The 27,079-nt window shown below is 38.2% G+C and overlaps 1 protein-coding gene across 1 annotated transcript in view; it reads left to right on the top strand.

The window, feature by feature from the left end:
• Positions 1–6,327: 6,327 nt before the first annotated feature.
• Positions 6,328–27,079, top strand: part of LOC127439201 (fibroblast growth factor 22-like) — a 29,568-nt gene continuing 8,816 nt past the window's right edge. Inside the window, exon 1 of the mRNA XM_051695349.1 lies at positions 6,328–7,262. Coding sequence (XP_051551309.1) covers positions 6,911–7,262 — 352 coding nt within the window. The 5' untranslated portion in view covers positions 6,328–6,910. The remainder of the gene's footprint in view (positions 7,263–27,079) is intronic.

Here is a 27,079-nt window from a genome sequence, read left to right as displayed (position 1 = left end):
TTTGGTGAATTAAAATACCATTTTCCTTCCGAAACTGCAAAATCTGTACATTATTCCAAACTTTTAGCTGCCAGTGTAGATCAATATGCCTAATAATGCCTCACGTGGAGCTGTTTGAACATATCTGTTGTGTGATGCTGAACCATCAGTGTTTATTACTTGTGCCAGTGTTACTGTGTCACAATGATTTTTGACAGTGACACCTCATATGTTCATTTCACTTAACTCTATACTTTATAATAGATCAGGGGTTCATTTCCATTCTCTCTCTCATGCTGCTAGATCATTTCTTAATGCTCTTCTATCACTGTAGGCTGACTTTTCTCCTCTAAACGGAGAACATGCATGTGAATTGAGGTTGAGATTCTCGCAACAAATACCAACAACATGTAAGCTTGTCAGTCATTCGATTTATAGAACATCCTTATGCACATAAATCCAACTGCTGATAGCATGCAGGTCAGTCATATTACTTGAAACACAGGGGGCGCTAGAACACCGAGAAAAATTCATGAGATGTCATTCACGATAGAGCTATTTTTTCCCTGGCGCCAGATGTGGAAGAATGTCGCTAAAGCAGACGACAAAGTCGCTAAAATTGTCACTAGTCGCTACATGGCTTTTTTGCTTGCTAATGGGGTCAAAAAGTCGCTAACCTAGTGACAAAATTGCTCAATTGGCAACAGTGGACTGTACTGAAGAGTATCACATAGTATACCCTCGCCTTAAAGGGTTAGTTCACCCCACAATTTAAATTCCCTCATCATTTACTCACCCTCATGCCATCCCAGATGTGTATGATTTTCTTTATTCTGCTGAACACAAACAAAGATTTTTAGAAGAAGTTCTTAGCTCTGTAGGTCCATACAATGCAAATGAATGGGTGCCAAAATTTTGAAGCTCCTAAATCCACATAAAGGGGAACATAAAAGTACTCCAGATGACTGGTGGTTAAATCCACATCTTCTGAAGCTATATGATAGGTGTAGGTGAGAAACAGATCAATATTTATGTCCTTTTTTATTATAAATTCTCCTAACTGCTCAGTCAATCTCCACTTCACTTTCACATTCTTCTTCTGTTTTTGGTGATTCGCATTCTTCACTCATATCACCCCCTACTGGGCAGGGAGGAGAATTTATGGTAAAAACTGACTTAAACATTGATCTGTTTCTGACCCACACCTATCATATTGTGTCTGAACATCTGGATGTTACCGCTGGAGTCATATGGATTACTTTTTTGCTCCTTTTATATGGATTTTGTGGAAATGTGGATTACACCAACTCTCTGTTCCCATGTCTATCTGTCAGTGGATCACCAGCTTTCTGACAGACAGGCAGCAGCTAGTGAGACTGGGGGAAAATCACTTCCAGCACATGTACAATCAGCACTGGTGCCCCCCAGGGATGTGTGCTCTCCCCACTACTATTCTCCCTGTATACAAATGACTGCACTGCCAAGGACCCCTCTGTCAAGCTCCTGAAGTTTGCAGATGACACTACTGTCATCGGCCTCATCCAAGATGACGATGAGTCTGCATACAGAAGGGAGGTTGAACAGTTGGCTCACTGGTGTAGTCAAAACAACCTGGAGCTGAACACGGTCAAAATGGTGGAGATGATTGTGGACTTTAGGAGGAACACCCCAACATTGACCACCCTCACCATTCTAAACAGCACTGTGGCAGCAGTGGAGTCATTCAGGTTCCTGGGCACTACCATCTCACAGGACCTGAAGTGGGAGACCCACATTGACTCCATTGTGATAAAGGCCCAGCAGAGGTTGGACTTCCTTCGCCATTTGAGGAAGTTCAACCTGCCACAGGTGCTGCTGATACAGTTCTACTCAGCAGTCATTGAGTCTGTCCTCTGCACTTCAGTAACTGTCTGGTTTGGTGCAGCTATGAAATTGGATATCAGAAGACTACAAAGGACAGTTTGGACTGCTGAGAGGATTATTGGTTGCCCGCCCCCCCTTCAAGAACTGTACACTTCCAGAGTGCGGAAAAAGGCTGGAAAAATCACTCTGGACCCCACTCACCCTGCCCACTACCTTTTTGAACTGTTGCCTTCTGGCCGACACTTCAGAGCTCTGAGCACCAGAACAGTCAGGCACAGGAACAGTTTTTTCCCTCAGGCTATCCATCTCATGAACAGTTAAAACTGCCCCATTGAGCAATAATTATTGTGCAATACACAGCTTAGTCTATTTATATTCATCCAACATACCACACCTCTTCTGCCATTACATTCCCTTGCTTCTGTATATAACAGATTTGTATTTGTATTTGTATATTTGTATATTGTGCATTGTCCTATTGTGTATTTCTATATATATTTATTTTCTATTCACTTTTTATTTTTATTCTATTTTTTTATTATTATTATCTTTGTCTTGTTGCTGTATTGTTTGTGCACTGGAAGCTTCTGTCACCAAGACAAATTCCTTGTATGTGTAAGAATACTTGGCAATAAAGCTGATTCTGATTCTGATTTTGGAGCTTCAAAATTTTGGAACCCATTCACTTGCTTTGATTTGTGTTCTTCAGAAGAAAGAAAGTCATACACATCTGGGATGCCAGGAGGGTAAGTAAATCATGAGATAATTTAAAGTGCAGATATTAAGAAAATTTAAAGGCCACAGAATTTACATCATGAAAGCAATTAAATAAAGATAATAGTTTTTGTGTGTGTGTGTGTGTGTGTGTAAGATGTAGGATGATGGCGTTTATCATAGGTTAAATGTCGGTTAAAGTAGCTGAGAGCCAGAAAGAGGGATTGAGGCCTGCCTGAATGGGGGTTATGCGGGAGGGGTTGGGGGAGAGTCCATATGTTAGCAGGAGAGAGAAAACAATTAATAATGGGAACTATTGGGGGAGATCGTCAGTGCAAAAAGGGAGGTCAGGTTTCAGGCTCTTTTGGACGACTTTGATTGTACAAAACAGGCCTCATTACTGAGATATTATCTCCATTCATACACTTCCAGAGTTGCTGGGAGCCCTGCTGGGAAAGATTAGGTTCCTTAGGCCAGTGAACATCCCATATAGCCACACAGATTTTCTCAGCTCAGGGTGCAACTGGCATAGAATGGGAGCTAAGCAAAGGCCCATTGACAGCTAACAATCTGTGGAATTAGTGATGGTTACAACCTTTTATGTGAGGTCATGTCTTCCAGTGCATTATTAATCGATGTTTAAGCACAAATAAGGAAATCTAAGTAACTTTGAAATGCTCTTTTAAACCATGTTTTTTTTTTGTTTTGTTTTTTTTTTAAATAGGTTTTAATAAGTTTTCTCTTTTGGCCAAAATGTTGTTTTATTGCATTTTGCTGGCCAGAATGTCAGTGCATTCCTACAAAATAGCTCTGTATTTGTGATATCAGTCAATGAGTTTGCGCCACCAGCCACACTGCCATGCACATCATTTCAGAAAGATTCAGATCATGGCAGTTGCACAATTACTGTATGTCCTGAATGAAAGAGCTGTCTTGTTGACATGTTTGCAAGTAGCTGAGGGTCCAGCATCTACATGTTAGCCTGAGAAAGTTTATCACCACATCTGACATTCATATGGGGACAGAACTTTGTTCTTGATCCCAGGGCAGGCCTTCTGAGTGAAACATCTTAAATTGCCCCAAATGATTCTTATTACTTCTGGGGGGGTTAAGTGTTCTGGAAGGGCACAAGATTGTTTATAGTTTTGCATGAAAGGGTACACTTTTATTCAATCAGCAAACAATGTCCTAGGTTTACAAAAAGATGAATAATACATTAGGCATATGATTTTTAACTAAACATATCTTGTATGCACAGTTCAATGTAGACATTGGCCAAAAACTTTGTTTATGTATTATGTTATCAATTGACTTTCCTAAAACAATTACACCGAAACTATTATCATCTGGCTGTTTGGATGTCTTGAGAATCTGCATCACTCTAACTAGATTTTTAGATTTTCTGAAGAAAATTTGAGTGTTGCTTAACTTACCACCATGAGACTAGTGGTTGGGAGTGGTTACTAGGGCATTGCTGTGCAGTTGCTCAGGAGTTCTGAGTGCTTGTGTCATCTTATGTGATTGCTAGTGTGTTCAAGAATGTTTTGGGTGGTTGTTTAGTGTAATGGCCTGAGTCAAAAGAGCCCACCTACAAGTCATTATGATAGTCTAGTCCCTAGATATGGCTGGTGTCCCACCCTCAGTGTAAGTCAATGGATTTTGTTTTCACCAATTTTATTGAGCTCGCTTACACGGATACCAGAAAGCTGTTTTTAGTGAGAAAGCTGCTTAAGGCTCGAAATCTGCATGTGCTTTTACATGTACTGTGTTCATCTTTATGTATACTCCCGTTTACATGCAGTTCGGTCAGTAAGCAGCTTTCTCCACATTAACGTAATTTCCCAGAGACGTTTGTGTAAATAACAAACACTGGATCTGAAGAGGACTAAGCTTTTTTGTTTTCTGTTGCTTCTCTTTATTTCAAGATATTCCAGAGTTGTTGCTGTGTTTGTTCCCTTAACTTTCCATCGCAACCTGCAGCGGAATTGTGGAAAATCCCCTCTTACGTAAAACTCTGGTATTCCTCCAGTGTATTTGAGCTCATAAATGCAGGGACAGTAGTCGATATGTTAAACTGGTGTGTGTGATGGGTATACAGTATTTTATAGTGTATATGTTTTTTCCTTTTCTCATTGTACTCCCAGAAATGTTGAATTTTTTCAACTGTGAAATGATGAATGGCTTCATTTTATGATGTTAGTTATCTGGTCTGTTCCATGCACATGCGCACACGTCAAAGACCTGCAAGAACGGCACTAATGCGTTTACATGACTACATAAGCCGTGTTATCCAGGAGAAAACAGAGTGCATGAAAACCATTTTTTTCTTAATCCCTGTAACGCTGTAAGCAGCTCTCTGCAAAAAACAAAAATAAAACAGGAATAAATCAAAAAGTTTAAAAGTAATAGCACACCTCTTTTCACTAAGCTGCACCATTTCAGATCATTTCTGTCCATAGCCAAAACAGTGTGGGGTAGGTGAGGTGCCAAAGTATGGTTTAGGGGTTTGTTCAAATCTCTAACCCTAACTATGAGCAATAGTAGTAATAATGCCTGAGCAAACACGGCTAATTAAAACATGTGCTCAAACTGTAGACAACTGCAGAAGCGCATGGCAGTGATAGATGCTTTTCTGTGCAATCAGTTTTTTGTGAGGATCAAAAAGGTTGACAGGGAAGAAAGAAATTAGGCCTGGCATTGGTGGGGGTCCCCTTCATTTAGGCTTAATTGGGGATGATAGACTAAGATGCATGAGCCCCAAGTTGAATTGAGGCTTTGAAGTACAGCAGTAAGAAACCCAAAGGCCAGTATGCCCAAGCTGACGGGAATGACTGCGGGGAGCTAAAAGACTGCAGACAGCTGTCTCCACAGGTTTTTACAGGCCAAATATGAGTGCCAAAGCTTCAGAGATCTGTTAGTTAACAAGCTATCAAAGTGCAAAGTGACTCTGAATTTTCCCGGTGAAACACACTTCTTAAGACCATGTTCACCCTCTGACCCTCTTCCTCTGCCCCCAGGCTGCACACATCATTGAAACCAGGAGCCTTTTAAAGGGACAGTTCACTCAAAAATTTACCTTCTGTCACCATTTACTTACCCTTAAGACATTCCAAACCCATATGACTTTGTGTTCTTTTGGAAAATGTTTCGCTTTTTAGACTTACAGCTGTTCATGAATAATATTTTAAGAGTCATATTTACCAGGTCAGAAGCTGACTCAAAAATGTGGACTGGGAGTGCCAACATGAAAGTGTCATTACAGGCCATAGAGACAGCTGTATCGCTATTGCTTATATTTGCTGCTCAAATATATCCATTTTTAAAGTGGTTGAAAATTCCCTAATGTCAGTTCCATGCTTTTTAAATTCAGCAGATTTATCATCTGTCATTTACTTGATAAATAACCACGGACTTCAACGGACCCAACTTCAGTACTGTAGATCACGTGTGATTGCAACCCTCGTTTATTTTGGCTTGCCTGCCAAAATAAAGACAGGAAATTAAAATGACGTGGCTCGTGTAGGTTCAGTATTCATGCATCTAATTCCTGACACTGGCACTTCTGAGGATGATCATCTTCCTAAGGTTAAGGACAGTACAGAAAAAAGAAGCAATATTGAGAGTGATATTTATTAGAAGTGATTATGAATAATCCAGGCCCCACCCATCTCCTGTCCCCTGGATGCAAGCCCTGCCCTGAATAAAATGCAGGAAAGAACTGAGCCACCCCACCAAAGCAAGCAAGCAGACAGCAATGCACAGAGAGTGAGAGAGGGAAAGACCCATTTACAGCTTTACTGCCTCGTTCAGTTCGTCAGGTTTTCTCTCCCTGCCACCTCAATCTTATCCTCTCCCTCTCTTTTTCCCTCTGTAGTCTCACTTTCTCTCACTCACACACACACTAATTCTCAAACTCAGTTCATTCACAGGCAGACAGGGTCAGACAGCTTCACATTTCACCTTGCTCTGCCCCTGGATGAGAAGACAGAGCCCTGCAAGGTGCAGCCATCACACAGGACACAGGCTCCCAAGGCTCAGTCAAGTTTGACTGAGTGTCCTGAACGCACCAGGAAAATCTGAGGAGATCAAGACGTTTCTTTGGAATGGAATTGCAAGGTTATAACTCATCATTCTGAAGAGCAAGACTGGCAGCAGTAAACACAGACAGCTGGTTACAAGACCAAAGAGAAACTACTCACTGGCTTTATTCATTTGAATGGTTCCTGGTAAAAGGATCTGTTATACCCTCTTCCAATGTTACTGCTGAGAGGGTCCATGTGAGGCAGAGTGCCCAACGAAGACCAGCATCATGCCAACTATTTGTGCAAGGTGCACTTTGGGAGTCTGACCCACCATGTGCGAATGGACACCCACCACCGCTGGTCTCTACTCTAACCTCGCATTAACTGGCTCAGCCCTCCCTGGGCTGCAAATTCTTTCTAATCCTTTTTCCCTGGCATGCCTGTCTCTGATATTTCTGGCTTGCTCTGCTCTTGGAGGTTGCCCACCTGCAGTGGGGCATGACACGCTTCATGCACTGGCACGGGGTACGAACTGCTCGTGGACTCTGGAGCGGCACACGCGCAGCTATAACCACCTAGAGGGTGACGTCCGCCTGCGACGCCTCTACTCCGCCAACAAATTCTTTCTCTGCATTGACAAAACGGGCAAGGTGGATGGCACCCGTCGGAAGAACTACGCTGACAGTGAGTAGTTGCCTTGTGTTTGTTGTCATTTCTGTGTCCCTGCTGAAAGGGCGTGGGAGCTCATTATGTCATAGACTTCGTTTTTATGATCTTCCATTGGCTCTCTTATCATTTAGCTTTTTTATGGGTATTTTATTATTCGGGATTCCTATATCTCTGCTTGTTAGGTCAGACTTTTTGTTGTGAGTACAAAGGTGTTGCTAGGTAAGACTGTTATACTGAATACAAATTTAAAAAAAGTATATTTCAGAAAGACACTATGAGCAGCTTGGAAATGCTGTGCTTTGGAATAAGTTATTCGTTTTACAGGCAAGGAATTAACTTGTCAAAACTGAACAGCAAGCATTAATTTTTAAATATAAAACTTAACAACAGCTTTGTATTTAGTTTGCAATTAAGTTTGGTCTCAAATTTTCCTGCAAGATCACAGTGAATTCAATGTATTTGCTTAGGATCTTAATACTTTCTGTATATACAGTACTTTGACAATGTACTTTAATATTTTAGTTCTGCTGAAAAACTCCAAAGATGGCTAGAACAGTCATTTAGCCAACTCAAATGTTCGGGAGAACATCTTCAAATAACAGGTGCATTTGTTCTCTACAAAGCCTGCAGTGATAAATCACCCACATGTGCCTGTCATCAGGAAGCTCCCATGTTTCTTACAAATCATTGCCCCCAGAATCCTGTGTAATGCAACCTCCTAGTGTGCTTCCATTATCTTTCTACTTTTCCAGCTGGAGCTTTATCCTTTGTCAGGGTTCAACATTGAGTGCGTTTACATGCACATGCTAATAACTACCAGTAGCATCTTATTCCAAAAATCTGACAACACAATAAAAGCAAGTTTACATAAGATTATAATCTTATGATTATTTTACATCAAAATGTAATATGCACAACACTTGCGCACATTCGATAAGCAGGTAAAACACTGGTATAGGTGTTTACATGCAACACGAAATCTGGTTAATGGGCAAAAATCTATGTGCTGTTTGTTTTTTGATTAAACTGTTTAAGACCTTAGCCTGTTAAGGGAAACTGTTTAAGGTTGTTACATTAATACACATGTTGTCGTCTTATTTAGCATAAGTGGTGTAAGATGTGCATGTACTGTAACATGCTCAGTAATTTTTGTTAGTTTCAATTTGGGTTTTAAGTGGTCTGGGTCATAAAGGTAACAGTGGGTTGACCTTGTTGTATGTATATTTGTTATTGCCAAAAAGAATGAGGCACACTTTTTTCTGGACAAGATGGTTTAACTGCACTGCCACTGTGAGATTTTAACTTGCAAGACATTTGTTCATGAGGTTCTGCTTGCCAAGGCAGTGACAGATCAGCTTAGAAATTGTGCAGTCCTCAGAGGCAATTTGCTTTTACATTCACTTGCCATCCTCTCATTTCCTGCCCCTGAATTAAGTTCCTTTTCAGCAATGAGGGTCCCCTTCTCAGCAAGATATCATGCATTTACTGGTCTCGCTAAATTTATTAACATTTCCTGGTATTACCTTCCAAAGTCACGTAATAAAGGTTATTTTTGATTTCCTTTAAAAAATTTTAAACTATATTATAATTTATTTGGAGTTATAATTTAAAATTAATTTAATATTATGTAAGGCAATAAAATACAGGTATCATGATTATGTTCAGCAATCAGAAACAGAACTATTTATAGATTTAGATTTAGAACCTTGTGTACAAAAATAGGTTCCTTTTAAGCCCTTGAATACAAAACCCCTTAAAGAATTGTTACACCTATCCTTCTTATAGCTTTTAAAACTAAATTCCTCAACATTATTTTTTTCCAGCAACTTCTCACGTGCATTGATCTTCTTTGTATTTCTTTGCTGCTATCCACCTTGTCCTCTGCATAGCCCTCAGTGTCCGTCAACACTGCTGCGTTGCCCAAACAACCCCGCACTGACTCTCCTTCTCACTTTTTCCAACTCTCCCTCCCAAACTCTCAGGTGCAAAAACAGTTGGAATTAGTCAACGGGCCCTTGGCTAATTGAAGTAGGAAAATATTGTATCAGTCCCAGTGAACTGCGGACTGGAACAGCTGAGAGAAGAGATGGACTTCAATGCGAAGGACTGGAGGAGAGTTTGAGAGGAGAATGGATGCAGAGGTGAAAATAGAAGTGTGATTGGAGATTCGGTTGAACAGCATTTGTGTCAGTACTTCATCACTGCATGGAGTGGTAAACATTACCAATACATTTGACAGTGTGAATCAATAATAATCCTCTCGTCTTCTTGCTGAAAACTTCTTTGGAAAGTTGTAAACCAGTAAACGAGCAATCGTTAAAACATGCTGTTTTTAGCCCATGTTTCATTTGTTGACATGCTGATTTTACATGGCACTGCGTGAGCCAGGACAAAATTAAGCACCCTGACCTGGAGGAAATGGCTTGCATAATTGTGCAAATGGTTTCAAAGCTTTACCGTCCACAAACTAGCTTTGAAAGCTCTGGCTCTAATTCCTGAAACTGGTTTTTGTCTAGGTTCTAAATGGAACTCAGCATTTTGAGGTTTCAGGATTCAAATTAGATTGATGCCAATCAACTGCAATAAGATTTTTATCATTCACAGCTCATGGATGTCTAATGTAAACTAGACAAGCTGTTTTGACTGTAATATACTGCAGCTAATCCATTTAAGTTAAGAAGACCCTCAGTGACAATACACTTACAATTATAATTAAGGGTTTTCTTAACTTAAGGGGTTTCTTGCAACCAGGCCCTGGTCCAGTAAAACAAAAGGTTCTAAAGGTTTGTCTGAAACATTAAAGGGGAAGCCAATGAACTTGAGGAGTTGGTAGGGAGAATACTAGTAGTGGAGACTACTAGAGGGTGACTACCAGGGCTTAAGGCCCAAATGTTTTTAGTAAAGTCCAGACTGTTTTAATAATCTTGATAAAAGGAATCGGTGCCAAGTTGATACTAATATATAAAATGTATGATACCAGTCTTACAGTATCCTTAATCGGTACCCACATGGTGTCTACTGGCAGATGCTTTCCAGCACTGTTGAGATATTGAACACGGTGTTGACTTTGTCCATCCAGATACAAAAAGTACCAAATATTTAGATACATAACACTAAAAGTAATGATTAATATACAGATGCTTGCACTTGTGAAATTTGCAAACTTATAGACATGAGCCAGGACATTTTTTTTTTTTTCCAAACTCTTTTATTTAGACACAATGCTGCGAAACTCGCAAACTTTGACAAATCCAACAACATTAGGTTCTCATAAGCGTCCATTTTAACACCCTGCTAAAATCTAAACAAACTTAACTCCCAACAAATCAACTATATAAAACTGGCAATTGTAATTGTAACATTTTGAACAAGGAACAAATACATTTCTATCAGAAAAACTTGTAAACTTAAATAAATTGACATGATTTTTATTTGATTAAATAATAATGTAAACAAATGTATTTAATGCTCCTTTGCCATAAGCCCTGTGAAACGGTCCAATGAGATTTCTACTTGAACCGTTAGATCCTGCTGAAAGATAGGCGGCAGGGGCGAGGAGCCAACCCCCCACAGCAAAGAGAAACAGCAAAGAGACAGGCTGTTAGAAGACCTTTAAAATGTGATTGGCGAAAAAGGTAAATAAGTTAATGGCGTGCCAATGTATCGCTGTGAGTCTTCCGGCTAGAACTAGGCTTACGCTTAAATTCAGCCTGATCTCATGAAATTTACAGGAACATGACAACATTTTTGCAATTAAAAATGTACGTGCTGTATAACACGTTTGGCTGCAGTTTTCTAGTGAAATGTCCATCTAGGGGTGCCAAAAGTGAGTAAGATTGAGTCGTATTCAGACGATTATTTAAGGTGAATTATAAATGGATGTTTTTAAAACATAACTCCATAATGTAAAACTTTTGCCTGAACCTAACCAATAGTGTTTTAAAAAATAAATGAGACGTTTAAAAATACATCTTTACCATATCAATGCCTAAACCAAACCATTAGTGTTTTAAAATATCTATGAGAAGTGAAAAAAGACATCCTTACTTTATCAATGCCTAAACCTAACAAATGGTGTTTTAAAATGCAGAAGCAAAATTAGAAATCGCATCCTCTAAACCAACCACATCATTTCTTGTACCATATGACTTTGTCATGTCACATGTCAGCTTGAGTTCATGGCTGATCTTGAACCATGAGCCTCTGACTCCTACACCCTGTCACGTGAGCTACTGCACAAGCTAATCATGTTGGAATAAGTGTATATATATATATATATGTAGGTGGGTCTGTAATACAAGCATTAAAATGTATTGTTTTTCAAAAGATGCGTTAGAGTAAAAGTGTGTCAATATCATAAAATAGCAGGGTCTGAAAGCAAAATAAGTATTTATAAAGTCATAATCAGCCATTAAAGTCATGATTTGAGTGAAAGTGAATAAAACACACAGTTGTTGTAGTGCCTCAATTGTTAATTTCACCTGGAAACTGCAGGAAATTCTACCTGGAGAGACACGTACAACAAGTTTTGAAAAAATGTACACAGAGTCACGAATTTCACTATGAGACCAGGTTGCTTAAATTCGTAGTAAAACTAAAAACGATTTATAGTTTCCTCTAAAGTGCATGCACAAGAAATTATGAGTAGGGAGAAAAGCTATAAAAATGTGAATCAGACATCAAAGGTAAAGATAGTAACTTTCCCAAGTCAAAGGTCATTGTTCAGATAATTAGCATTAAAAAAAAATAAAGACTGTATGTAGTTGTAGTCCATACCTTATCAACCTCCTAAAGTGGGTTAGTGAGAAAATAGAATATCTTAACCCAATATTTTCTGTTCATGCATTGTAAGATTTTGCTTGGTTGTTTTCTTTCACTATTCACGTACTTCTGAAATATTGCTGGCAGACACAACCAGCTTAGCTCTTTTTTCCTCAAAAATGTGGCTTTAAAAAGAACACTGTTGAAGTCTAGGGCGTATGTGGTTGAGGACATCAAATGCTTGACTTGAGTCCAAGCAACAACACTGCTCTTAAGGAAATAAAGTCATGCGACAGGCATAATCAGAAAAGTCACTTTTGTTAAAATATGGCCACTTTGCAGTTTGCCAGGCCTTTTCCTGTGTATCCCATTTTCTTTCGCTCTCCTTCCATTTCAGCTTTATTTACAAGAGTTGTGTCATGTTTACCAAGTTTCCCCTCACTTTTCTGCATCTCACTTTAGATGTAACCATTTTCCCTTTGCTGTGATTTCATAGGTGTGTTGAGCTTGGACCCAAGTCATGGGAAGAAAATCATCCACCCGTTCTGAATATATTGTGGAATTATTTAAAACTTATTTCAAAAAGAGAGACTGTCAGTTCATAACGCCTAGAAGTCACAGAGGAGAGATTGTGCAGAACTGAATGCTGGCACATAAACCCCCATAGAATCATGTGAGGTTAAAATGAGTCACATAATGTCATATTCATCACTGGAGCATCATATCAACTGTGCTCTTAAATTTTTTATGACAATTTTGAAGAAATTAAAAAAATATATATGATTAAAATAACCACTGAAGTGGCTTATGACATAGTAAGAGCATGTCTCTGATTTACAGACAGCAGATTTTGGAAAAGGGATTAAAGGATTACCTTGATAGTCATCAAAAAGTATAAAAATGAGATGAGACCATTCTTGCTTGCCTCAAATGTGAAAAGGATTGAGTGAGAGAGGGTGTGTACTTTTACTAAGGAGCCTTTGTATAGAAAGTGTAGTGAAGATCCTGGTCTGTATGAGACAGTTTGGGTGCTAAGCGAGCCCAGATACTTCTGGAAAGTCTGGGAATGTTGCTTACATTCAGCCTGTGGGGGCCTCTTGAAGATTTTGGTGCCAGGAAAAAAGAAAGTCCTAAAAATCCAGCCTTTTTTAATCCTTCCGATGGACAGTCGTCCAGAGTATAGTGAGAAAATACTTTTAAAAAAATAAAAAATTAAAAAAAAACCTCTCTCGCCAGGTGTTTCTGACACAGGGAAAGTGAAAAACACACAACTTGACACACACACATTCTGAGAGTGGCGGTACAAAAGTGCCTTCATTTAAATAATCTCTTCTGTTTCCAAAGGCCAATTTTGGTGTCATGAATGGATGAAATGTTGCAATTAGTAGTGTACAGCTCCAGTGCCTCCATCTTCATTCATCGTTTAACTGGGTTCACCAGTATGTTTGAGTCTGACTTAACTCCCACATGCCCAGCTTTTCCCCTTTAGACATCTTCTGTATTCCAACCATTGGCTCAAAAAACAATACATCCTCACTCATAGTAATGATTTTGGCTCAAGTCAGTTTGGATCTAGTGGTGACAAACGCCTTGATCAGACAGGAAGCAAAAAAATAAAAATAAACTAATATATACACTACCGGTCAAAAGTTTTGAAACACTTGACCGAAATGTTTCTCATGATCTTAAAAAGCTTATGATTTGAAGGTGTATGCTTAAATGTTTGAAATTATTTTTGTTGACAAAAATATAATTGTGCCACCATATTAATTTATTTCATTATAAAACTAAAATGTAATAAAAAAAAAAGAAAATGTTTTTGAAATTGATGACTTGGACCAAATAATAAAGAAAAGCAGCCAATAAGTGCCCAACATAGATGGGAACTCCTTCAATACTGTTTAAAAAGCATCCCAGGGTGATACCTCAAGAAGTTGGTTGAGAAAATGTCAAGAGTTCATGTCTGTAAATTCTAGGCAAAGGGTGAGTACTTTGAAGATGCTAAAATATAACACAGTTTTGATTTATTTTGGATTTTGTTTAGTCACAAGATAATCCCTTAGTTCCATTCATGTTATTCCATAGTTTTGATGAATTTACTATTATTCTAAAATGTGAAAAAAAATTATAATAAAGAATGAGTAAGTGTTTCAAAACTTTTGATCGGTAGTGTGTATATATATATATATATATATATATATATATATATATATATATATATATAGTTGTGCTTATTCGCCTCAAAAAAAGTTTTTTTGTAGACTGAACAGGAAAAACACTTGAAATCTGATTTTCATAAGCCCAAACCAAACCACCTTCGTAGGTGATTTAAATTCCAATTAAAATCAGATTTTTGTTAAATTGTCTCAGTCTGAAGGATAAGATCAGATTTAATGTGTTTTTTTTTTATCATCCTAGCCATCATTCATGAGATAACACACACAGGTTGTAAGCAACTGCAACGCTATAACCCTGCACTTCTCAACAGGTATTGAATGTAATAAGTGTGTCTTGATGGGCAAGTCTACCGAGTCTCATAGAATGAATAAGCGTTACTATAACTAAATTTTTACGTTCTATGTTCTACGTTTCGCCACAGTTTCCAGGTGAAAGTAACACTAAAGGTACTACAGCTATGCATTTTATTCACTTTAACTCTAATCATGACTACAACGGCTGATTATGACTTTATAAACACTTATTTTTCGCACTATTACTCACACATTGCTATGGTATGATATCGAAACACTTAACTATAACACATCATTTGAAAAATGACATATTTTAATGCTTGTTTTACAGACCCACCTACATTTACACACTTATTCCAACATGATTAGATTCTTCCTAATCAGACCAAAGTCATAGAAGCTAAATTAAATGACGGTGGTATGCTTTTCTTGTCGCATTTGCTTTTAGGATACTATTGGTTAGGTTTAGGTGTTGGTTTAGGGTAATGTTGTCTGTTTTGTTCACCTCTCATTTGCTTTTAGGATACCATTGGTTAGGTTTAGGTGTTTGTTTAGGGTAATGTTGTCTGTTCTGTTCACCTCTCATTTGCTTTTAGGACACTATTGGTTAGGTTTAGGTGTTTGTTTAGGGTAATGTTGTCTGTTTTGTTCACCTCTCATTTGCTTTTAGGATACTATTGGTTAGGTTTAGGTGTTGGTTTTGGGTAATGTTGTCTGTTTCGTTCACCTCTCATTTGCTTTTAGGACACTATTGGTTAGGTTTAGGTGTTTGTTTAGGGTAATGTTGTCTGTTTTGTTCACATCTCATTTGCTTTTAGGATACTATTGGTTAGGTTTAGGTGTTGGTTTAGGGTAATGTTGTCTGTTTTGTTCACCTCTCATTTGCTTTTAGGATACTATTGGTTAGGTTTAGGTGCTTGTTTAGGATAATGTTGTCTGTTTTGTTCACCTCTCATTTGCTTTTAGGACACTAATGGTTAGGTTTAGGTTAAAGTTTTAGGTTAGTTAGGTACATTTTACTCATTAAAACCTTCATCTAATATTCACCTTAAAAATCTCGTCTGATTAGCACACCATTTCATTCCCTTTTGGCGCCTCCCATTGGACATTTCACTGGGAAAAGCGTGTATTTTCATTTTGCAAAACAGTTGCCATGGTCACGTAATGTTCATGAGATCAGGCTGTCTAAAAGACCAAAGAGCATATAAATGTTTCTCTTCGCGTGCTCTTTTAGCAGGTCCATTTACCTTCCTTAACTGTGGTACTTTATATATGCCAACCTTTCCCATGTTTACACTGTTGTCTGTGACGAATGTGTTCAGATTTAGAACTGCCCTCATGAAGAACATAATCGATGGTGAAATACAGTAATTTGCAGTTTGAACAGTCTGTCTTAAAAAAAAATCTGATTTCCCCTGCAGTTTGAACAAAGCAAATCTAGCTGATGAAACAGTCAAAAACAATCATTAACAACATAAAAACAGTAGTTTTCTTATGATCCAACTTCTGCAATATATTTTTATATTTACATTTATATGTTCTCTACTGTATATACCCAGTAGTGCAATTACTGACAGGCAGACTTACAGTTCAGATGGTATTGCTCAGCTTCTCTCATCTTTGCTAGCCAAATAGCAATGTTTGAAGAAAATTGACCCGAGGCCATTTTTTCCCTCAATGAGAAGTCATTAGCACTGTTATTATTATTATAACTTTTTGTGAGGGATGTAAAACAAGTATTAATTAGATCAGTTGGGAATCCACAACTTGGCTCACTCGTGCAGTACCGTATGTGGACTAACATCTGCCAAAGGTAACACAGTCCACCTCTCTCAGTTCTGAGGCGAAATTAAACAGACAGGACAGACAGACAGACTCGACCTCATTGTAACCAGGTTCAGTCAATAGGCAGTGCCAACCTGAAGCACCCTCTTGAGATTTTTGTCGCTCTGAATTGACCTTTTGATTAAAGCTATTCACCTTCAAGCTCAGGTTAACCCAGACTGTGTGTCTTGGAGGCCGGATTAATATTGCTCTCTGAGCAACTTTAGGGGGATTGCCCTGTATGTATTTATGACATTTCGAGGTTTACACATTCTTTGCCTCTCCCATTATAATGTGGTAAAATTAATGTCTAAAACTGCCATTTTGGGATAAATACCAAAATGGCCAAATATATTTAAGAAAATAAAAGTAGTGCAGGTTTACAACAGTGATTACCCTTAGTGTGGATGATAGAGTTTTCTGACTTCTAAGTCCCCCACAGAGTTTCAATGGGTTTTCTTTTCATTGTATTTATTAGTGAAAGGTTGGATTTGTTGACTAAAATGCAGGGGCGGTTCTAGAGTCAGTGGATATTCGGGGCTTAGCCCAAACCTCTGTAGATGCATATGGGGTTTTATAATAAAATTAATAAAAGTTTAAATGTTGCATCTGTGAGATGTCATTTATATTGTAAATCTTTAAATATTACTAAAACTAAAAGGTCCCACTAACTTTTGTCTCAGCTTAAGATAGAAAGATCAGAAATTGTGTGCTTTTAACACAATGTACTTTAAAACATAATTTAAAAAAAGACACTATATTGTCCCTTTTTGCATTCCATAGTTTGATTTATTTGTTGGGTGCTTTAAGTTAATAAATGAGATAGCAGGTTGTAAATAGGCAATTTGTCATTGAAGGACTTTGATCATTTTTTTCTGCAATAATTATAGTCATAAAATATCTGATATAATACAGCATAATGACAAACAACAATATAACAAAGCATAATGCAAACATTGATCACCATGGTCGCACAGTTTACTCTAAATAAGTATTTCTCTTTAGATAGTTCTAAGAAATTCCCTGAGAATTACACTATTAATACAGCATATCCAAGCTCTTTCGACTTTTTTTAGTGTGATAAAGAAGAATAGTTTTCTGCCCATCTTTTTGCCCTTCTTAACTTTCGGCTTGTTTGCACAAAATCAGACATGGAACAACAAAAGGTGGGCCACTCAGAAGTCCATCTATGGATTGAATTTCAACAGCTTTATGTCACCATCTAAAGATATAAGTAATTATGATGTGCTAAAATCTGCTGCTCTGAAATGACAGTTGAGGACGTTGTCATTGAGGCCAATCAATACGACGAATTATAAGTACACAGAGGAATTTCCACATGAATCCATGTAAACTGGATGTGTGTGCTTAATGTACTTATAGTAGGTTATCTATTCCCATTATGATTACTGTGATCAAATTTCATAAGTTATTCGATAGAACTGTCACAGATGAGCACTGTAATAAGCCTCTGTGAACGAGATGCGTGCATACATAACAAATACAAACCACCGCTGCACTCGCAGTCTGGCTGCTAGCATATATATTACTCCATGTATACAGAGATTAGGGTTTGTATTGTGTGTTTTGTTGTTTAATGTTCATTACTTGCAGTTTATCACCTAATTTTAGCTTAATGCATTATTACAGTTAGAAGTATTCTCTCTCTGTGAGCGATTCATCAGGATTACCGTAAACACTCATATAAATGGGCACCATACAATTTATGCAAGTGTCCTGTATTTTCATTTTTTTCTCATTCAAATTAACTTTTGTTAAATATCTCTTCCATTGCTGGCTCAAACCACATTCCACTAACTTAATGGCAATCAGTCTACGTCTGTAACTGCTATGTTACCACCATCATTATGAAGCTGTCAAGACTGATGCATCATCTCAGTTTGCTGAAACATTTCCTTTCCTTTTTCGTCTTAACCTATCGCCACCATATGAATCACAGTTATGATTCAGAAACACTTAATTGCAGAATTACGTATTTCCTGCACACTCTTCAAGATCTGTTTAGATTCCTGTGTGGCCAATTAGCTCAATCAACTTTTGCAGGAAGTGTGCTGTCTGTCAATTTTCTGATTTTCTTCTGTGTCTAGTTTTGTCAAAAATTAGGCTAGTCATATCTACTGTATAAGCAAACTGGACAGTCTGACCTTTGGTCTTGAAAGAAAACTAAACTTAATTTAATTACCAAATAATTATGTTTGATAGTAAAACGGTGCAATGCCAGAGTCTAGCATGACATTGATGCTAAGTTTCCAGCCAGCAGGGTCAAACCCTCTTTGAAATGTGGGGAGATGTTGTCTTGACACTTCCTGCTACTCATTTCAGTTGCAAAGTTTCAAGTGAGCTCTGATCAGAAACGCTCCTGACCAAGGCTGAGTGGACAAGGGCCAGAAATCCCCTGTGGAGGATAGTGTTAAGGTCAAGGCCTCACTCACTAGCTGAGTGATTTGACAGATCTGTCAAGAAGCTGATGGCCCCTTTGTGCCGCCTGTCAGCTTTTTGTTCAGTTCGTCTCATCTCAGTGCTTTGAAACACAGAACCAGCTCCAGCCATGGAAATCATCCTGTTTTGGACTGACCAAGTGGAACTCCTTGTCTATGCTTGGTCAGCCCTGTTTCATGTGCCTTCTCTTCTGTTGTCAATACAACACAACCTTTGTAGCTCAGATGCTATTTTTGGTTTTGTTAATGAGAGAAGAACGGGTGATGTAATCAATGTATTCTAGATTATGGTAATTGCCATTGTTCTGTCTGACAACGGGTATTGTGCCCTACACACTCAAGCTAAGTTCTGGATAAATTAAAGTATTGCTTTGTTTGAATGAGCACCGCGTACATTTTCATATGGGTGGTACAAAGATGAGGTAGTAGAAACTATAAGGTCATGCTCTTGTCAGCAGCCTGTTTTGGTCAGGACAACTGCATCTGCATCTTGGCAGGCGAACTGTACTCCTCTCAAGCAACTTGCTGCAATTAACTGCCTCTCAACAATGACCTCAGTCTTAATCCTGGGCCTTTTGATAGTGCTGGGTGCAGAAAACAACTGAAGCCTTTAGTCACTAAATAGTCCTTGAATCTGCTTGTAACTATCTGTTCAGGCTATTGATGGCTACCCACTTACTGGGAAAGGAATTGATGCATGATTTGAAGGCATTGCTGCACACCCTCTCCTTGATTAAAGAACATCCCATTAATGGGGGTATGCTTTCTTTCCATGCCACCTCTGTCCTTGAAGAACAGACACACCAGACCATGTCTTTGTTCGCGGGAAGTTCCAAGGTGAAGTGTACACTGTGTGGTGCAAAAAGAAACTTGTTCAGAAAGAGAAAAATGTTCTCCCAAACACAAGAGGTTTTTAACGTTAATGCTTTATCGAGTTTTAAATCAACAAAACCTACCTCCCTACTAGGGTTGAAATGACATTATTGACAAAGTATATTTACAATAATAAAAAATGTCGTTGTCAAATAGTCGTTTGATCTCATTTAACGTAACATGAGATCACATTAAACTCCAATGATGACATGCGAGAGCAGCACTGCAGCTCACGCCTGACTGAGGAGAGGAAGATTACACAGCTCACAGTCCAGATGCACTCTAAACTTTCACAGCTTCAGGTGATGTAGATCGCAAAGTATGAGGGAATTATAATGCAAAAATACCAAATAGGTAAATACAGAAGCACTCTCGTTGTGGAATAAGCGGAGCCGGAGCTCTTTAAAGGAAACACCCCGGCGTTACATCTTTAATGCAGTTATATTTAATGCGTTATAGCTTTATTAAAGTTAAAATAATATGGAAGCAGATCATATAAATAACATCAAACTCAGAAACTGGCATTTCTCTGTGTGGTCAGCACCTCTTCTATGAGTTGCGTGAATGTCACGATCTAAGGGGGAGAGATTGAAACTGCACCCGAATGAGGCACACTCTGTTGCGGGGACATTCATCCCTCGAGCAAGCACGCTTAATGCAGCTAGATTATAACGTGATGGCTCGCGACTTATTGAATCATAATATATGTGTTTCTGTGCATTTTTTATCGTGAAGAAAATTGGCAATACACAGCTTTATTAATAAGAGAGAATTGTTTTTTGTGAACAGAAAGGTGAGAGAGGGTAGTCTTCACTCCATTATACACTGCAACAAAATACGTTTTTGATTTGTTTTTGTTTTGGCTTGTTTTCCAATATAAATGTCTAAAACTCCTTTAAAACAATGTTCATTTTCTTTAGCAGCTATACTGCAGAAGAAAAAATTGTTATCTGAGAATTTTGAATATAATATTAAAAATACAAATATTTTTAAATACCTAAAAATCCTTTAAAAAAGATGCATTCACCTGAGAAGCAGCATATAAGATATTTAGACTTGCTTTTAGAGAATAGATCTTGAATATAAGTATATTTTGTCTTTACTGCACATATATTTAAGATACATTCTCTTTGGGGGCCTGGGTAGCTCAGCAAGTAAAGACACTGGCTACCACCCCTGGAGTCACAAGTTCAAATCCAGGGTGTGCTGAGTGACACGGGGTAACCTCCTTGTGGTCGCTATAATGTGGTTCTCACTCTCGGTGCGTGGTGAGTTGTGTGTGGATGCTGCAGAGAATAGTGTGAAGCCTCCACACAAGCTATGTTTCTGCAGTAACACGCTCAACAAGCCACATGATAAGATGCACAGACTGACAGTCGCAGAGGCAACTAAGATTCTTCTTACGCCACCCGGATTGAGGCGAGTCACTACGCCACCACGAGAACTTAGTGCACACTGGGAATTGGGCATTCCAAATTGGGGAGAAAAGGGGAGAAAATAATAATTAAAAAAAAAAGATACATTCTCTTAAAGCAAGTCTAAATATCTTATATGTTGCTTCTCAAGTAAATGTATCTTGTTTTAAGGATTTTTAGACAATTTTAAATGGAAAACAAAAACACATATATAGTGAATTTCTTTACTGAATTAAACTTAATACAAAATGTTTTTCCCTTTAATTCAGTGAATGTCATTTAGAGGTATTTAAAAATATACATTTTGTCCTCTTTATTGTTAGTAAGCACGTTTAATACAGCCTTTTAAGTTGGGGCACAAGCTGAATAATCGGTTAATAGCTAATGATTAATCGTTGCAATAATCGCTGAATAGACTAATAATTGTTCTAATAATAGTTAGATTAATTGATTATCAAAATAATTGTTAGTTGCAGCCCTACACTCTACCCTAAGCCATAAAACGAATCCTAAACGCTTACAGCTCAAGTGTCGACTCGCTTGCTCTTCAGGACTCGCAATCATTTGCATTGCAAGTGCAACGCTCTAAAGGTTGAGCTACCGCAAAACTGTACTGCAATCGAATAAGCTTGTAATTGTAGTTGATAATGTAATAAAAAATGTATAAATGTATCACCTTTCAAGTCATGCTCTGTAGTTAGAATGTTTTGATGTCATAAAATAGCATTGTGAAAGGAAAAGAGCTAAAAGTACGTGCTTACGAACTGAAAATCTGCCCTTTTACTTGTGTTTTGTGTTATTGTTGTTGCACCTCTAGTGTTTATTTAATCAAGAAACTGCCACGATAAGTACAATGAGCCACGTAAAAATAATTTTGCAAAGATGTAGGTACAGTATAGTAGTGTGATTTTATGAGACTATGTTGTCCTTTATATATCTGTTATGCAGCATATTCAGACCATTTTATGATCTCTTTAATTTTTTAGAAATGGCTAAGCTTCTTAAAGATTCTACAAGGGGTTTGTAAACTTATGAGCACAACTGTACCTTCCATGTCTTGGCTCTAGTTTTCAGGCTCTTATCAGTCATTCAGGAAATGTTTTGGATTAGCAGGTCAAGGGAACTGTCTCAATGGAAGTGTCTCACTTTACCCTTTGTGAGCCATACAGTGGCTAAATCAGACGTTCTAGGATCTTGTTTTAGGGGTTGATGACGTAATTTGGCCTCTGACCCTGAATCTATTGACACTTGAAGTGGCCTCTTTATCTGAGACAGTAATTGACTAATGAAAGACTTCCTCTGCCTTGTGAGAATCTCTCTTCCACTGACTAATCTTATCTCAGAGTAGAAAGAAAGATCTCATTTTTAAATCTGGATAGCAGCATTTAATCCTAAATTTCAAGACACATAAGTCATTGGAATTTAATGATCCAACACATTTTCAGCCTTTCTGTCACAAACCTATTCCCTTGTATCACACATTTCCCAACACGAAACCCCTGTACAAGATCAGGGGAACCAATCTATGACAAAAAGAGCAGACTGTAAATGTAGACAAGGCAGACAAACAGACAGAAAGAGAGTGGGGCCCTGGCTAAGTCTTTCTTTGTCCCCGACTGACCCCTGCACTCTTTCCTGGTCTCTGTGCCTCTTACCTGGTCCGTCTCTCTGTGTGTGGGGGGTAACGGGATACCTGTCACTGGCTGTAATGGCCTTTGAAGGACCTGGCTAATCCCCAGAGCTTGCATTCAGCGAGCCATAAAAGCAAAATGAGGCCAGGGGCAGGCCCCTGTAACTGTAACAGCTCTGAATTGTGTGAGAGGGAGCGTCACCCAAGTGTGCACCCATGGCAAATGAGTGTGATAATGGGACTCTAAACTGAGTAGAAGTGACTTGATACTCATGGTTCAAATTCACACAATGGCAAGTAAATTATGACAGAATGTTCATTTTGGGTGAACTATTTGACCTTTTTGCCACACTCAATTAATGTTGATTTAAGAAAATTTACCAGCCATAGATATTTCTTAACTACCATGAAACTGTATTTTGCAATATTTTTAATGTTAAAGATACTAATACTACTTGCTACTTTTTTTCATGCATATTTATGAGGAAAAAGTTCAGTTAATTGCATCACTCTCAGCATCATATGTGAGATAAAATATTTCTGTCCTTCAGTGAAACTGCACCTCACAATAATGTGAAGACGTTTTTGTTCCTGATATATTAGTTTTTGTGGCTTGATGCAAGGACTATTCCATATACAGCATGCATCACCACATGGAGTGTGGGTGAAATAAAAACTTTAGGTGTCCTAGATAAACTAAAGATTTTCTAAAGATAACTAAAGATACATTTTCCACTGAGGTAAAAGTTGTTATAAGATGCGCAAGTTGCAACTCAGATTTTTTTGTAGATGGTTTGTATATATTGTATCTAATTTGAATCATTGCCATTTACATTTTCAAGGGTCTGAATATCATTTCTTTCTATTTGAAACCATTTATTGTTATCTGTGGTATCTAAAAAGGCCAGCTGGTCAGTCTTATTTACTTGACCAAGCACATTTTTACTCACTTTTGGGGATTGGTCATTTTGGACCCTGTTGGTACTCCTTTACAACAGTACAAAGTACTGTATCACCTTCAAGGCTGGGCGTTCTGTTTGGAGCATTTGGGGTAAAGCAGATCAGGGTAAATCAGCTTCAGTATTAAGGGTAAATGTAGTTTTCCAACCATGACCCTTTGGTTCATGGAATATTGTTTTTTTATGCGGTTCAGTACAGCTTGAGTGAATATGGCATTTGCTTTATTACACTGGAGCCCTATGAAACACATGGTGGGAAGTAAAGACCAAGTATGAACCAGATGTTTCAGATTATAGCCAATGGACATTTATGAGACTGGACAGTAAATGCTTGGCAGAATTATTTAACTTCAATGTGTGTGACATATTTTTAATTTTTTAAAAACATGGTGCAGATTTTATTACATTTTAAATATGAACTACAAAATCTGAGCTGTATCAGTAGTTACTCTTTGCTTTCATTCATCTTGTTTGAAAAATGACCTGATATACACATTATAAAACAGGTAGTTCTGGCCATGGATGCTGTTTGGTCTACTCTTTAGTAAGAATACCACATAGACCATATTAGCACAGTAAAGTCTAAGACATACTTCATTTTTCCACATGCCATTCCGTCGAGCACACAATCGAGCGCTTCAGCCCTTCAAAGTATACTCTTTTGACTGCAAGTCCGTACAGATGCATTCAATGCATGCACACTATGACTGCTCTGTGATAGTCTTGCTACAGACAACCAGGCGCATATGCAGAGGATGTGCATAGATGCAGACAGTAAACTGGGCTGCACACGGACAGTACGCACATACTGTGCTGATGACGAAATTTCTGTCCCCCCCGCTGTACGTGATACATAGCGGCAAGCAGATTACTGAAGTATACTTTGGCCTCAAGGGGGCGCTCACCCCAAAAGCGTTATTGCATCCATCTGCGATATTTTTCCATTGTTTTTCCATGTAAATATGTGTAAAATAGAGATGTATTTCACCGTTGTGCCACGTCTTAAGTTTTATCAGCCCCTCGCACCTGAGCAATTCTTTTTTATGATGCCGTGTCAAGTTAAAGAACTTTTAAAAATGCGTCCCGAGATGCATCTGCCTCCATCGAAGTTCACGTGTGATCTTTTATGGTTTAGTGCCATCAACAATCCACACACAATTGTTACATAGACATTAAATGATTCAACAGAAAAAAATATAATAATATTCAATTGTCACTGAAATATTTTGTCAGCGGTTCTCTGCTCTTGTGCACCGAGGCCACAAGGTATCTTGCTCAGTCCTATTATTGCTGAAAAAACTATTTAATGACCAATTTAATTGTGAAAAAGAGCATGTTTACCTCACACACAGGCCTCTGGTGCAATGGATAGCAGACTAATAGGATGAGAAAGACTGATGTTATCAAAGCCAGCATAGTTTAACACACCACCCCACCCCTGGGAGATGGCAAGAATGTGGGAATGAAGACAAAAATCAGGCCAGGCAAAGAATTGCTTGAGTCACATCCTTTCTTTGCGCTCTCGACATTTCTTTCTTCCCCTTTCCTTGACCGTTTTCACATTAAGTACAGGCACAAATGCTAAATAGTGCATTCGAACATACCATTGTCCTCTTTCTAAATGGCAAAAAACATTATGTATAATGCATTAAACTATGTTTTGTGCAATGTACATGAACGTAGACGCTTATAGCAATGCATGCTCGAGTTCTCAAATTGTTGTGTTTAGTAATGTGTCAGAGCACAATCCATTACACAACGCATTCATAATGAGATTGTGTTGCATTCTCAACATTGCCATAAGGGGTACTATAGTAGGCAACAAAGTACACTCTTCTTCTATTGTCAGTTTTCTCTTTCAGGTCAACCGCTGTTATGACGGAGCAACAGTTTAAAGTGAATCTTGCTGAGTAAGTTCGACTTCGTAAGGATGTTTATAGCTAGCTACCTGACATGTCCGGTTTAGTGGCACAGACTTTAAAAGCTTATTCTGTCATCCACTTCAGTACTAAGGTCTGTTACTATACAAGAATGTACAGTATGTTAAGCATATTCAAATGCACTGCACACCTTTAATGCATTGGCAAATAATTCGCTTCTGTGTTCACATATTTGTGTAAAGTATGCTTCTGGTCATACTCTTACTGAGAGGGTTTGTTCTTAGACAACTTTGTGGAAAATAGTATTATAAACAGCTTAGCTGTTCACATTTATTACATACAAAATAAACAGGAGTTACGTTTATGGCTGTATAAGGTGTCATGAGGTCTAAATAAGAATCTTTCAAAGTGGCACACACAACTATAGGCCTAGGCAGACTTACATCATTTGAATAATAGTATATTATGCCAAGCTGGAAAGCTACATTAAATGCTGGAGCTTGGGCAAGAGACATTAGTAAACTAGGACAGTACCACTGAGGTTACAGGGTCACAGTTCAGCCTTATATGTATTGTATATGTGCGGTATATACTGTAGGTAAGGACTGAGAGTTTTCCAGGGTTTCGAGAGTAGCAGTTTAGAAGTGGCGTATGTGTGCAGAGAGGAGACGTGTCATAGCCTAGTTGGCTTAGATGAATAGTTATATGATAGTTATTATGCATGTCCGGAAACACAGGATGGAGCTCCAAAGCTGGCCCTGGGTAACTGTTCTCTGGAATACTTTTAAGATTATTTGCATGGTAATAAGCTCATAAATTTCGTAACCCTGAACAAGCAATTGCTGCACATAGGTGAGGAGGTTTGACCGCACGAATGGTTAGTGTGGAGCTGCCTGTCAGTCTTGCCAAAGCAAGTTGTAAAACGGTGTTAGGTTCTAATTGGAAAATGAAGGTTTAAAACATTTGACCATAAACATTTATTTCCTGATTAAAACCATAATGAAATTACCATCACAAGGATGAAAGAACTGAACCCAACTACAATTACTTTAAGTACACCATGTTTTCATATTAAAGTATATTCTTTTGACCGTGAGCCCATACAGATGCATTCAATCTTTGCATGCTACGACTGCTCTGTGATACTCTTGGTCAACACCAGGCGCATGTGCAGATGATGCACGCAGATGCATACTATTGGCTTGTCTTGAAAAACTGGGCTGCACACGGACAGTACCCACATACTGTGCTGATGATGAAATTTCTGTCACATTTTACTTAAGTTAATTTATTTTATTTTTTTTAAATATGTAGAATATGTACATGAACAGAATATGTAGTTTTGCACTGAATTTGATGGCAATCAAGGTTTAAGTGAGGAAATCCAATCAGCAACAGATGTGGCTACAAGGACCCATTTCATATTTTTATGTGACATTGAACATTTATGTGACTAGCATTTTGTTTTACAAAGTGGCTTGAAAGTCAAAAGTTCTGCCTTGAACTTGCAGATAGAATTTCCCACTAAATTATACATTTTAGAGGCACTATAAGCCTAAG

The sequence above is a fragment of the Myxocyprinus asiaticus genome, chromosome 50, assembly GCF_019703515.2.
Source record: "Myxocyprinus asiaticus isolate MX2 ecotype Aquarium Trade chromosome 50, UBuf_Myxa_2, whole genome shotgun sequence".
Classification (NCBI taxonomy): domain Eukaryota; kingdom Metazoa; phylum Chordata; class Actinopteri; order Cypriniformes; family Catostomidae; genus Myxocyprinus; species Myxocyprinus asiaticus.
Note: the sequence above shows the minus strand (reverse complement) of the source record. Positions and strands in the feature narration are given on the sequence as shown.